This window comes from Neovison vison, chromosome 9, assembly GCF_020171115.1.
Source record: "Neovison vison isolate M4711 chromosome 9, ASM_NN_V1, whole genome shotgun sequence".
NCBI lineage: Eukaryota > Metazoa > Chordata > Mammalia > Carnivora > Mustelidae > Neogale > Neogale vison.
The window spans coordinates 12,507,610-12,520,307 of record NC_058099.1 but is presented as its reverse complement, the minus strand read 5'-3'; the positions used below and the strand labels follow the sequence as shown (position 1 = coordinate 12,520,307).

The window sequence follows — 12,698 nt, the reverse complement described above, 5'->3', positions numbered from 1 at the left end:
TGGTAAAGTGGAAAATTATATGTTCCAGTCACTGGCATGTGGGATGCGGGCTAGAGCGAACTTGCTTCTTTGGCATGAATATTCTTCTATCATTTTTGATGATGAAACTAGTCCTTTAATGAAACTAGTCCTTTGAGGGTATTTTTCTCTAATTTGTGTTCCAAAAGGAAAGCCATAACTATGACTTCTTTTTACTCACAGTCATGAGATGAGGCACAAGCAAAGAGGGGAAAACATAAATGAAGCCTCATTCGAGGATTCATGTCTTAGGAACTCTGTCCTCATTGAAAGAACTGTTCTCTTTCAAATTACTTTCTCCCAGGACCCCAGGAAGTCCTTCAAGGGGCATCAAAAAATCACCTTTTATGAGCAGCAAGACAGAAAATAATAGTTATCCCATTGAACTGTGTGTGCAAGAACCCGGGCTACCAGAATCCTTCTTGCTCTCCAACAGAACCCTCCCTCTTCTCTAACTGTGGGTTAATTTTCTAGCTCTGTTCCTCCGGAAACCAATAAAGGTAGAAAAGTTAGCCATGTTACCAGATGACAAAGCATATGGTGGAAATGATCCCTGATGGGCAAATTGCATAAATACCTGGTAGGAAGCCGTAGCCCCAGGCTTGCCTGATGTAAGGATGCTCGTAACTCAGCAGGACCCTGCTGGGGGCCCTGGAAGCTATGCTTTGGAGAAGCGACGTGAGATAAAGCTCTTGACGGGTGTCTAAGCCAAGACAGACCCACGTCCACCAATGTAGGTCTTGTCTCCCTACACTTCGAGTTTTGCTTGAGGGGTGAGTCTAGCCTCTGGCACCCGTGCAAAGACATCGCTGGAGAGAAATGTCTGACCCGACTGGCTGGCAGGTCATGTTTCCTGCCCTATGACCTTATAAGTGAATCTAAGCCAAGTGAGTCCCATGAGAGTCTGAACACTTAATTGACCCCCCCCCCGCCCCCAGCGGACATGGTGTAACTCGCCAGTGTATCGTGTCCGGCTACTGGGTTTTCTGAGACATGGTTTCTTAAGGACATGGCATAGAATGCCAAAGAAAGAGAGTAAATTCTTTTTTAGGTAAACTCTATGCATACCATGGGGCTCGAATTCTTGACCCTGAGATCAACAGTTACATGCTCTCCCAGCTGAGCCCAAAGGCCCCCTAGAAAAAGGGTAAACGGAATTTCTTTTTAAAAATAAGCATAAATGATATCACGCTAGGAGAAAACACTTGTATTTAGGCAACTGCACTCTGACTGCAACCGTATAAAAGCAATACAAAAAAATGGTTAAGTTTTGGGAGGAAATACAGAAATATTCACATTGTTGTTTGTTAAATGAGGGATGGGATTCAGGGTGACGCCCTTTTTAAAAAACTTATTCACTATCTGGGGTGCCTGGGTGGCTCAGTGGGTTAAAGCCTCTGCCTTCAGCTCAGATCATGATCCTAGGGTCCAGGGATCGAGCCCCACATAGGGCTCTCTGCTCAGCAGGGAGCCTACTTCCTCCTCTCTCTGCCTGCTTCTCTGCCTACTTCTAATCTCTGTGAAATAAATAAATAAAATCTTTTTAAAAAATTAAAAATTTGTTTACTATCATATTGTAATATGGTTTGTGCATATTATGTTAACATTTCTGAATATAAGAGAAAGACCCTCTGGCTACCATTGCCCCCCCCCCACTGGGCCAAATGTTCCTTCCGCCGGGGGCACACCCACTCACCTTACCCACCCTCCTCACGGAGCCCTTAAAAATAATGAATAGCAATTCATAGCAGAAGAGGGTGGCAGAGATTCAGAATAAAGTGGAAAGGCATATGGGGAGGCTCGGAATGGAGGGAGGAGGAGTTTTAAAGCGTTGGCTCTGACACCTTCGTGGACCGAGTCCCCCTACAGGAAAGCCTCACTGGGATAAGGTCCCGAGGTCTAAGGTAGGCACTGTCTCAGCCTGCCGTTCCCAACACGGAGACTGGTGTATCTGGTTTTAAAAATGGTACCTCCAGGGATGATATGTAAAGAAAGCAGAAGCTGCTAGCCTCATTTTTGTGGCATAGTCCTAGAATTTTAGTACTTCTGTTCCTGGCAAAAAATTTATGTGAAGTGGTCTTTTTTTTTTTTTTTTTCGTTTTGAGAACATAGTCTCCTCATTATACCTTCATAGTATAACTCAGAAGGTGAAGATCATGTTCTTCCACTGGTGAAATTAGTCCAGGAAAGCCTGTCTTTTTATTTTTGAACCTCCAGTCCTTAATCTGTTGGTGGGTCAAAACCTGATGACCTCTGCGTTAGCTTCCCTCCCAAGGTCAGGGCGCCACAGTGGTAAGGGCAGCAAGTCCCAATTAAGAGTCCTTGAGTCGGAGCTCAAAATGCCACCTTGTTTTTGTAAAAGAGAGTGCCCTCACACAGCCTAGAAACATTTTTTTGATGCCAACAATAACAGCAGATACCTGGAAACTTGTTCACTTGGCCGGAGAATATGTCATTGTCGTGAAATGAAACTCCATGCCAGTAGATGTCACAAGGCAAGCGTCGGCCAAATGGGAACTAGAAGACAGAGGGGGAAAAAACTGTGACGATTAACAAGAACTAGAGGAGCAACTATCATCCTGGCTGTCTGTTTCATACACATTGCCCGTGACCTAGTGCATATCACATGACGTAATGCTCATAATAAGCACGTGAAGTAGATGAAAGCCTTTCTCATTTTATAGGTGAAGAAACTATCTCAGGCAGGTTAAAGAACTTGCTCAAGGTCACGACCAGGGAGGGGCGGCATTCTGACTCTGTGTAGCAGGCACCATACTCATGGCTTCACACCTATCCTTTCATTTTAATCCTCCTAACTACCCTAGAAAAAATTGTTCCCATTTTACTGGGGAGAAAATTGGGGATGAAAAAGGTATCTAATATGCCCAAAGTAACACAGAGCTGGTAAGGAGAGGAATTGGGATTTGAACCCAGGTCTATCTGAACCCCAAGCCATACTTCTCTTTCTCTAAAAACCACAACTCCCAAGTCAGTCCCCCCAAAAATGAGCTCACGCTCTCTCATTCTCTCTTCCCTGCCGCCCCAAACACACACGTTCCATGAAGGAGGCTGCATCCCCAGTGTTTCCTGGCATTCAAGAAAAGCTTTTTGGATAAATAAATGAACGAACTGGGAATGGTAATCTGGTGACATAACCAGATTCTCTCTTCGAGGAACTTGGAAATCTGAGATGCCAGGCAGCCTCTGCTGCCCCTTGATCTGGAAGTGATAAAAAGCCAGAGCCAGGCAGATGTGCTTGACTGTGAGCACAGAGAAGCAAAGGCAGCCCAGCTGGTGAGAGAGAAGGAAGGAGGAGGTGCAGAGAGGAAAGTGACGGTGAGACCAGGGGGCCCTGGTGACAGACTGAGTGACTTTAGTTCCTAGGGCTTCTAGATCCTAGGTCCAGACCCTCCTGAGTCTCAAGGGCCCTCCTGTCCTTGGATCCTGTAAGACAGCCTTATATTCTTAGAATATAGCCCCTCTTTGCACACACTATAGGGTTTCCTTATTAGCAGCCAGAAAAATACCTCTGTGAGACAGAAAGCCCTGCTCTATCCACTATATCCTGCTGCCTCTCAAAGTTATCAGCAAGTTCTACATTTACAGAATTCCTTTTTTTAAATCTATAAGTCAGAGGACCCTTGTTAAAGGAAAAAAAGTGAGGATGTGTCAGTTCATACTTGGAACTTGCTTGTTAGAAGTCCAGATGAAGAGAGATGCCAACACACTGAACGCAATCACTTGACTTTCCCATCCTAGGACTACAGCTAATCACGATTTTTGTCTGCTCCAAGTTGAGAGAGCTTAAGTTCCAATGGAAAAGCATAGCATTACTAATGAAATGGTGGTGACTTGATGCTTTCCAACTATTCTAAATTAAAATGAAGGCAAAGAGACTAAGCCCTTTAAATCATTCACATTATTTCAAAGCTGTGCCAAAGTAAGGCATATGTTACACACTCTATTAGCATGAACAACTTTCATCTATAATTTATAGCATTTCACTTGTTTTCTTTGCATCCAATGGACTGAAGTTATTAATTCAGTAGTCATAAATACAAAGAGATACAGCATATGTTACTTTCTTCCAGCTGCTAAGTGCTAACAGAGGGAAGGGGAAAATAACTTCGCCAGGGAAGTTTCTCTAAAAAGCACACAATCCAAGCAAAGTTTACTAAGATTTAAGTGACCGTGCTGCCTGTAATGTGGGACCAACACCAGCTCCATGTCCGCAGATAACCAATGACTCCTTATCACCTTTACAGTTACCCTTCAACACTTGCCAACCTCATGAGTCCCAAATTCACACTTCATTCAGCAGTGCCTTCAGCTCTCTTGGTTTTGAGAAACTGTGGGTTTTAAAAATCCATTCATTCAATAATTGCTATGTGCCAGACACTGTGCTAGGTGCTGAGAACACAGAGAAACACAATTTTAAATAGGTCCCAGGACTTCAAAATCTCTTCTCTTTTTAAGATTTTTTTAAAAACTGCTTAAACATCATACTCAATGGTGAAAGACTGAAAGCTTTTCCTTGAAGATCAAGAATGAGATAAGGGGGCGCCTGGGTGGCTCAGTGGGTTAAGCCGCTGCCTTCGGCTCAGGTCATGATCCCTGGGTCCTGGGATCGAGTCCCGCATCGGGCTCTCTGCTCAGCAGGGAGCCTGCTTCCTCCTCTCTCTCTCTGCCTGCCTCTCTGCCTACTTGTGATCTCTCTCTGTCAAATAAATAAATAAAATGTTAAAAAAAAAAGAATGAGATAAGGATGCCCAATTTCACCACTTTTATTCAACAGAGTATTGTAAGAGCAAAAGGCAAGAAAATGAAATGAAGTATCCAAATTGGAAAGGAAGAAGTAAAATTATGTTTGCAGATGACATGATCTTATATATAGAAAACCATAAAGGTTACACACACGTACACATACAGTTAGAAATAATAAATGAATTCAGAAAAATTATAGGATACAAAATCAATACACAAAAATCAGCTTTTCTATACACTAACCATGAATGATCCAAAAAGGAAATTAAGAAAAGTTACATTTATAGTAACATCAAAAAGAATAAAATACTTAGGAATTAGCTTAAACAAGGAGACAAAAGACTATATGCCAAAAACTATAAAATGTTGCTGAAAGAGATTAAAGAAGACATGCATAAGTAGAAAGATATGCCATGTTCATGGATTAGAAGACTTTATATTGTTAGGATGTCAATTACTACACAAAGCAATGTACAGAGTCAATGAAATCCCTATCAAAATCCAAATGACTTTTTTTCTTACAGAAATATAAAAATCTATCATAAAATTCATGTGGAATCTCAAGGGACCCCAAATAACCAAAATAATCTTGAGAAGGAAGAAAATGTTGGAGTTATCATGCTTCCTGATGCCAACTTACAATAAAGCTAAGATATCGAAACAGTGCATAAAACAACAACGAGATACAATGAGATACCACTATACAACTACTAGAATGGCCAAAATCCAGAACACTAACAACACAAAATGCTGGCAAGGGTATTGCTGATGGAAATGCAAAATGGTACACCTCCTTTGGAAGACAGTTCTTAAAAAGTAAACACACTTTTACCATATGATCCAGTAATTGTGTTCCTTGGTATTTACCCAAATGGGTTGAAAACTTATGCCCAGAAAAAAAATCTATACATGAATAATGAATATTTATAGCGGTTTTATTACTAATTGCCAAAACTTGGAAGCAACCAAGATGTCTCTCAGTAGGTAAATGGATAAACTGTGGTGTACCCAGATAATGGAATATTATTCAGTGCTTAAAAAAATGAGCGATTTAAGCCAAGAAAAGACATGGAGGGATCTTAAATGCATATTTCTAAATGAATGAAGCCCATTTGCAAAGGCTACATACTGTGTGATTCCAACTATATGACATTCTGGAAAAGGCAAATCTACAAAACCAGTTAAAAGATCAGTGGTTAGCATGGATTAGGAGTAAGGGGAGGGATGAACAGGGGAAGCACAGAGGATTTTCAGGGTAGTGACACCACTCTATATAATACCGCAACAGTGGATACGTATCATTTATTCATCTGTCCAAGCCCACAGAAGGTACACTACCAAGAATAAGTTTTAATATAAATCATGGACTTCGAGTGATAATGATGTGCCAGTATATGTTCATCAACTGCAACAAATTTACCATTCTGGCAGGCGATTCTCATAGCTGGAGAGGCTATGCATATGTAGGGTCAGTGACCATATGTGAAATCTCTGTTCCTTCTGCTCAATTTTGCAGTGAACCAAAAATAGTTCTAATAAAAAAAATTAATAAAAACCAGGATGTTACTGGCATAAATACAGACAGACTAATGGGATAGGATACAGAACCCAGAATTAAACCCTGACATATACAGTCAAATTGTTTTTGACAAGAATGATAAGACTATTTGATGGGGAAAGGATATTCTGTTCAACAATTGCTACCAGGAAAACTGGATATCCACATGCAAAAAGAATGAAGTTGGACCCTTACCTTTTACCATATACAAATATTAACTCAAAATAAGTAAAAGACCCAATCATAAGGGCTAAAACTCTAAAGCTCTTAGTAGAAAATACAGGGAATAAGCTTTATGATATTTAATTTGGCAATGATTTCTTGATATGACAAAGTACAGATAACAAAAGAAAAAATAAATAAATTGAACTTCATTGAAATTAAAACTTCTTTGCATTGAAGGACACTTGTCAACAGAATGAAAGGGAAGCCCATGGAATAGGAGAAAATATTTGAAAATCATGTATCTGATAAGGGATTAATATTCAGAATATATTTTAAAACTTTCACAACTCAAGAACAACAAAAACAATTTAAAAATGGGCAAAGAAAGGACTTGAATAGACATTTCTCCAAAGAAGACATACAGATGGCTAATAAGCACATGAAAAGATGCTCAACAACACTAATCACTAGGAAAAATGCAAATCAAAACCACAATGAGATACAACTTCACACTCATTAGGATGGCTAGCTTAAAAAATAATAAAAAGGAAATAAGTGTTGATGAGGATGTAGAGAAATTGGAACCCTCAGGCACTGGGAATGTAAAAAGCTGCTGTGGAAAATAAAATTGTCACATGATGCAGTAATTCTACTTCTGAGTATTTACCCAAAAGAACTGAAATCGGGGACTCAAACAGATACTGATACCCAAATGTTAAGCATTATTCACAACAGCCAAAGGTGGAAACAGTCCAAGTGTCCATTAACTGTCCATCAACAGACAAAATGTGGTATATCCATACACTGTAAGATTACTCAGCCTGGAACAACACAGATGAGACACTGAAGACATTATGCCAAGTGAAATAAATCAGACACGGAACGTTGTGTGGTTCCACGACTGCGAGGTAGCTAGAGTAGTCAAATGCACAGAGATGCAAAGTAGAACAGTGGTTTCCAGGGGCTGGGAAGGGGGAAACGAGGTGTTGTTTAATGGGTACTGAATTTCAGTCTGGGGAGATGGAAAATGCCTGGAGATGGATGATACTGATAGTGGCACAACAAGGTGAATGCATTTAATGCTACTAAATTGCCCACTTACAAGCAGTTAAGATGATAACTCTTGTTATGTCTATTTCACCACAATAAAACAACAGTAAGAAACTATCTGCCTACCCCTGGGGGGTAAGGGGCCATTCCTGGCTCTACTCTGAACTCTCTATAGCCCGGAATGCTACGTGGCTTTTCATGGGGCAGCTGAAAATAGACAATGTTTCTCAGACTCCCCCACTCCCCATCTTTCTAAGGTCAGCACCATCTTCCCAGTTATCTAGATTCTAAATTCTAAAAGGAGTCATCTTTCCTTTTCTCTTCTTCAAACTCTTTTGGAAAAAGGACTAGTTTTGGGGTCAAAAGACCTGAGAGTTCTAGACTTGTTTCATCACTTACTATGAGGTCTTAAGCAACCAAAATCTTTGTGTCCTCTGTTGACTGAGATGAGAAAACATGTCAAGGTACAACAGGAACCAAACAAGAAAATAGAAATGAAAATGCTTTGTACATTCCACAATACAAATCTGAGTTGATCGTTGATTTATTTACTCATTAAGTGTTAAGAACCTAGTGTGTGGGGCAGTGTCTCAGGTGGCAAGGACAGGGGAACATGTCTGCTTCCATGGAGCATACAGTCCATGGGGGAGAAAGAGTTGACTCAAATAATCACTCCCAACGTATCCCCACACACTATGGTAAGGGCTGTGAAATGAGGTCCAGAGAGCAAAAAGGACACAGGGAGAGCCCATCACATCTGGGAAGTCAGAGAAGTCTGCTCCGAGTAGGGGGACCACATGTTCATTAGCTCAGGACAGCTCCCCTTTACACCTGGTGTCCTGGTGTTAATATTAATACAGGATTGTTGTTGTTGTTGTTGTTGTTGTTGTTGTTGTTTTCCACTTTCAAATGTATCCCAGTTTGAACAGCTAACTGAGTGGTCACCCTGCTCCTGAGTAAAGGCTATTTGAGCTGAGATTGGAAAGAAGAACAGGCAGATGAGAAAGGAAGATTATTCTAAGCAGAGAACAAATATGTAAAAGCCCAGAGGTCAGACTGACCATGACGCACTGGAAAGCCTGAAGGCAGGTTAAGATGGCTGGGGGTACAGAGGACCAGAGGAAAGTAGTGTGACATGTGGCTGAAGACTTAGACAGAGGCCGATGGTGTAGAGCTGCCCCCAGCTGGATAGCAGAAACAGAAGGTCATGTGGAGAGCAGACGAAGATGGACCAGAGAGACAAGAGAGCATGACCCACAAAAGGCCAGCGGGGAGAGTGTTTCAAGACAAAGAGAACAGTGAACAGCGTGAACATGGCTGACAGGTCAAGTAGGTTGGAAACTAACAACCACCCGCTGGCTATGACGACGTGGAGAGCTTCAGGACCACGTCAGCCCACAGGGATCACCTTTCTGGTCCCTTCAGCGCCTGCTACGCTTATCACAACACACTGTTGTGTTCTTCATGTGCAACCCGTATCTCCCGCAGAACGCCAAGGATTTCTAGGACCTGGAACAATTTGACATACTTGTCTCGGGTCTCTGAGAATGACTAACCAGGTGTCCAGTTCGTCCTAGGCCCATAGGAAAATTAGAACCATAATCCTGAGAATCACCCATAACTCCCTTCCCTCCCCAATACCTAACTGGTTAGCAAGTCTTCCGTTTTACCTCCTAATTTATTTTTACATTTCTTCTCTCTACTTTAATGCCCAGTGCCGTTGTCAAACTTTGAGGCTTCCGCTCTCCTGGATGAGACGTTTGTTAGTCACACATGAACGACAGTAACTAGCACACTCTCCCCCCACATACTACCATCTTTGCCACAAAAAAAGATTCTCCCTCAGCGTATACACCTGTGTGGACCCAAAATCCTTTTCCTTCTTACCTAGAAGGACTAAAACAAACTTGCCAGGCTCCTGCAAGAACTGAAACCATTAAATGTCCTTTGAGCATATTTGTGCTTAAGGAATTGATGTCCGGGTTCCCCTTCTAATAAATAGCCCAAAGAGCGAGTTCAAACCCCCTGAGGGATTTTACAAAATGAAATTTCACAGTGAATGCTGATGAAAGCACAATTCACATTTCTGTACTTTGTGAATGATTTTCTTCATAAAGCTTCTTCATGAAAGAAAATCTTTCAAGTGATTGGGCATAAAAGTGGCAAATAAGCTTTGATATGGGCAAGTGTATGTGTAATGTATCTACAGGGGGAAATGACCCAAATTACTGCTTTAAAATGAGAGGCCCAAATCGCTGTGGGGAAATCCAAGGAAGAGGTAGAAGCCAGAGCAGCTCACTTGGGCTAGGAAGAGCACAGCTCCAGCCTCAACCTGCCACACCCCACCCAGAGACTTTGACACGCTGCTGACCTTGCCCCTCTCTAGCTCACCTACGGCGGAGTTAAACAACAGCTGTAAAACCCATCCGCCTCCCTGGGCTGTCATGCGGACTGAGGTAGTGCCTGAGAAAGCACTTTGTAAAAAAGCAAATTGCTGTTATGTAGGATAGCCTATTATTTTTAATGCCCAAGGAAATCACCTCAACGAGTAACTTCAATTAAAAAAGATGCCAACCAAATATCAAGCACCATTAGGACAGCTCTTGAATAAGAACACCGCAGTGTACTTGCACTTGGGAAACCCTAGCTGACGCCCCCGGGCAGAGCTAATGGATTTCTCTCCAGTGCCCCCTCTGTATTCAGTCGATGCCTATAGTACAGGCACTGCCTTGCAGGGTATTAATGTGTACATGCCTATCTCTAGATCAGACAGAAGGTTTCAGGGTAGACACACTTGATTCTCTCCACCTTCTCGCAGGCCTGCCATCTGTGGTAGGCAGCCTCTAAGATAGTCTCCAATTATCCCTGCCTCCTGGAATTTGGGCCCTTGTGTAGTCTTCTCCCACAACTGGCACAGGCTTGGTCTATGGAACCAAAAGCTACAGCAGAAGGAGGGATGGGATGTCGAGACTGTGGCTTCTGTCTTGGGTGCACTGTGTGCGCGCGCGTGTGTGTGTGGGGGTGGGCACGCGCATATCTGGCTGGCTGGCTGGCTGGCTTCCATCTCTCTCTCTCTCATCATCATCACTCACTATGGAGAGTGCCAGGGAGAGGGAAGAAATCAAAACCTCCTGCCGAAAGCCATGGGAATGAACTTGGAAGTGGGTCCTACCGTCCAGATCGAGTCTTCAGAGGCTGTGGCCCCATGAGAGACCCTGAGCCAAAACTGCAGATAAGTCACTCCCAGACTCCTCATCCTCAGGAAGTGTGTGAGTAATAAATGTGTGATGTTTTCACTGCTAAGCTTCGGAGAAATCTATTACACAGTAGTAGATAATGAATACACTATTCTGGGTTTATAACAGTGCCTTAGAGAATGAAAGCATTCTAAGAATGAAGGAATTTAAGATTAATATATCCTTAAAAGAAATTCAATAATTATTATTTATTCAGTACTTAATTGCATCCCAGATATCTTACATATATGCCTCCATTTTGCACATGAAAAAAAAAATACAATGCTGTTGCTGGTAAGTGGCAAACCCAGAATTTGAAGTCATGTTGATCTATCTCCAAAGACTGCTCTTTTGGCTCCACTAAGCTGAATGGATGGATAGATGGTTTAATCTGTGTGTGGGGGGGGGAATGAGCATGTATATCTGTGCAAAAAAAGAGCTGGGGTTACACTTCATGGAAGAGCATAACCCAGAAAAAGCCTAGAGAAGACCAGTTAAGACAAGAAAAGAATTGAGCAATTGCCCTTCAAGGATGGACTGAAAACATAGCACTCTTTTCTTTAATCAGGAAAGCAAGCAGACAAAGAAAATACTGGTGGAGATCCATCAAACGCTGAAGGGTGTGACCAGATAGAAAATGACTCCATCTGCCAAATCTGAGCATATCAAAAGAAGATGAGTCCCCTCTTTGAAGCCTGAGAGAGGCAGGCTAGCTCACTCCTCTCTTGTTCACATCTTAGCTAATGGCATCACTATCCTCCCAGACAGGTGAGAAGCACCAACCACCCAAATGAGGGGCCACAGGGAGATTCTGGGGTCCCACCTACCTGTGGAAAGTGGGATAACAAGAAAAGTCCTCCCCATGCAGGGCAGGGACTGGCCAGCTTCCTGACCACAGCATCTCTGGATGGGGTGGGGGTGTCCATACATAGGGCAACCCCAAGCCTATTTCTTCAGCAGGAATAATAATGACAATGTGATTTGGGTTATTAGATGAATTAATAATGCATCTAAGGCACCTAGCCCTGTGCCTGGCACATGATGCGAAATATACAGTTGGTGTTCAAAAAATGTTGCTTTCTTTCTTCTCTCCATATTTTCCCAACACCCTTCACCCCATACTTACTGACTGGTAATATATTACCCAAAGGAGATGGTGGAGGGGGTGTCTTCTAGGGCCAGTCCAAGGTTAAAGGTGCAGAGGGTATATCCAAGGTATTTGAACCCATATAGGTCTTCCTGGATATGCACCTAACCTCTGGGGAAAGCCTATACTCACACCAAATCTCCTTGACCTGACTTCCAGAACCTGGGTTCAAATCTCAACCCTGCCAGCTTCTAAGGCTTTTGGTTTTAACAGCTGAGAAAGAAGACTAGCAAAGCCTCCATCACAGAGGGTATTGGGAAGATTAAAAACAACTATGTAAGTGAAAAAATGTTTGTGACTAGTCTGGCACATAGAAGCAGCTAAGTTAGTCCTTGTAAGGACCTATTTAACCAGAGGCTTCCATTAAGGTTCCTTGTTGTTTAACCCTTAAACTGTCCCTGCTCCCCTTCCCCCAGGGGACTGACTTAAAAACAAGTCCTGGAAACCATCCCCAGGTAACAAAGCCCAAATACAAGGATGGGCCAGGCCAGGTGGAGACATCCGATCAGTGGGGGGTTGCATACTGTCTCCCTAGCTACCAAGGAGTATGAGCCCCGCCCTTTGGGAGCCTTTTCGGCACCAATTCTAACCAAGGTGTGATAGGCTAGGTCAAATGTCTACTATAGGGTAAACTGAAATTCAATTGGTCACCGAGCATCACTGTGCAGCTTTCTCTGTGTGTTACAATCTAATTGGCCACCTGTGCATGGCCAGGCCCAACCGCACGGCCTTCGGCCTTAAAAGCTAGTCTGTGAAACAG

At 42.6% G+C, this 12,698-nt stretch overlaps 1 protein-coding gene across 2 annotated transcripts in view; it reads right to left on the bottom strand.

The window, feature by feature from the left end:
• The window catches only part of TTLL11 (tubulin tyrosine ligase like 11), a 225,814-nt gene that overhangs the window by 175,741 nt on the left and 37,375 nt on the right, over positions 1-12,698 (bottom strand). The window contains exon 2 of one of the 2 annotated variants that reach the window (XM_044264981.1): positions 2,439-2,535. In XM_044264981.1, coding sequence (XP_044120916.1) covers positions 2,439-2,535 — 97 coding nt within the window. Of the gene's footprint in view, positions 1-2,438; positions 2,536-12,698 lie in introns of those variants that run through there. The other variant, XM_044264982.1, reaches the window with a different exon arrangement.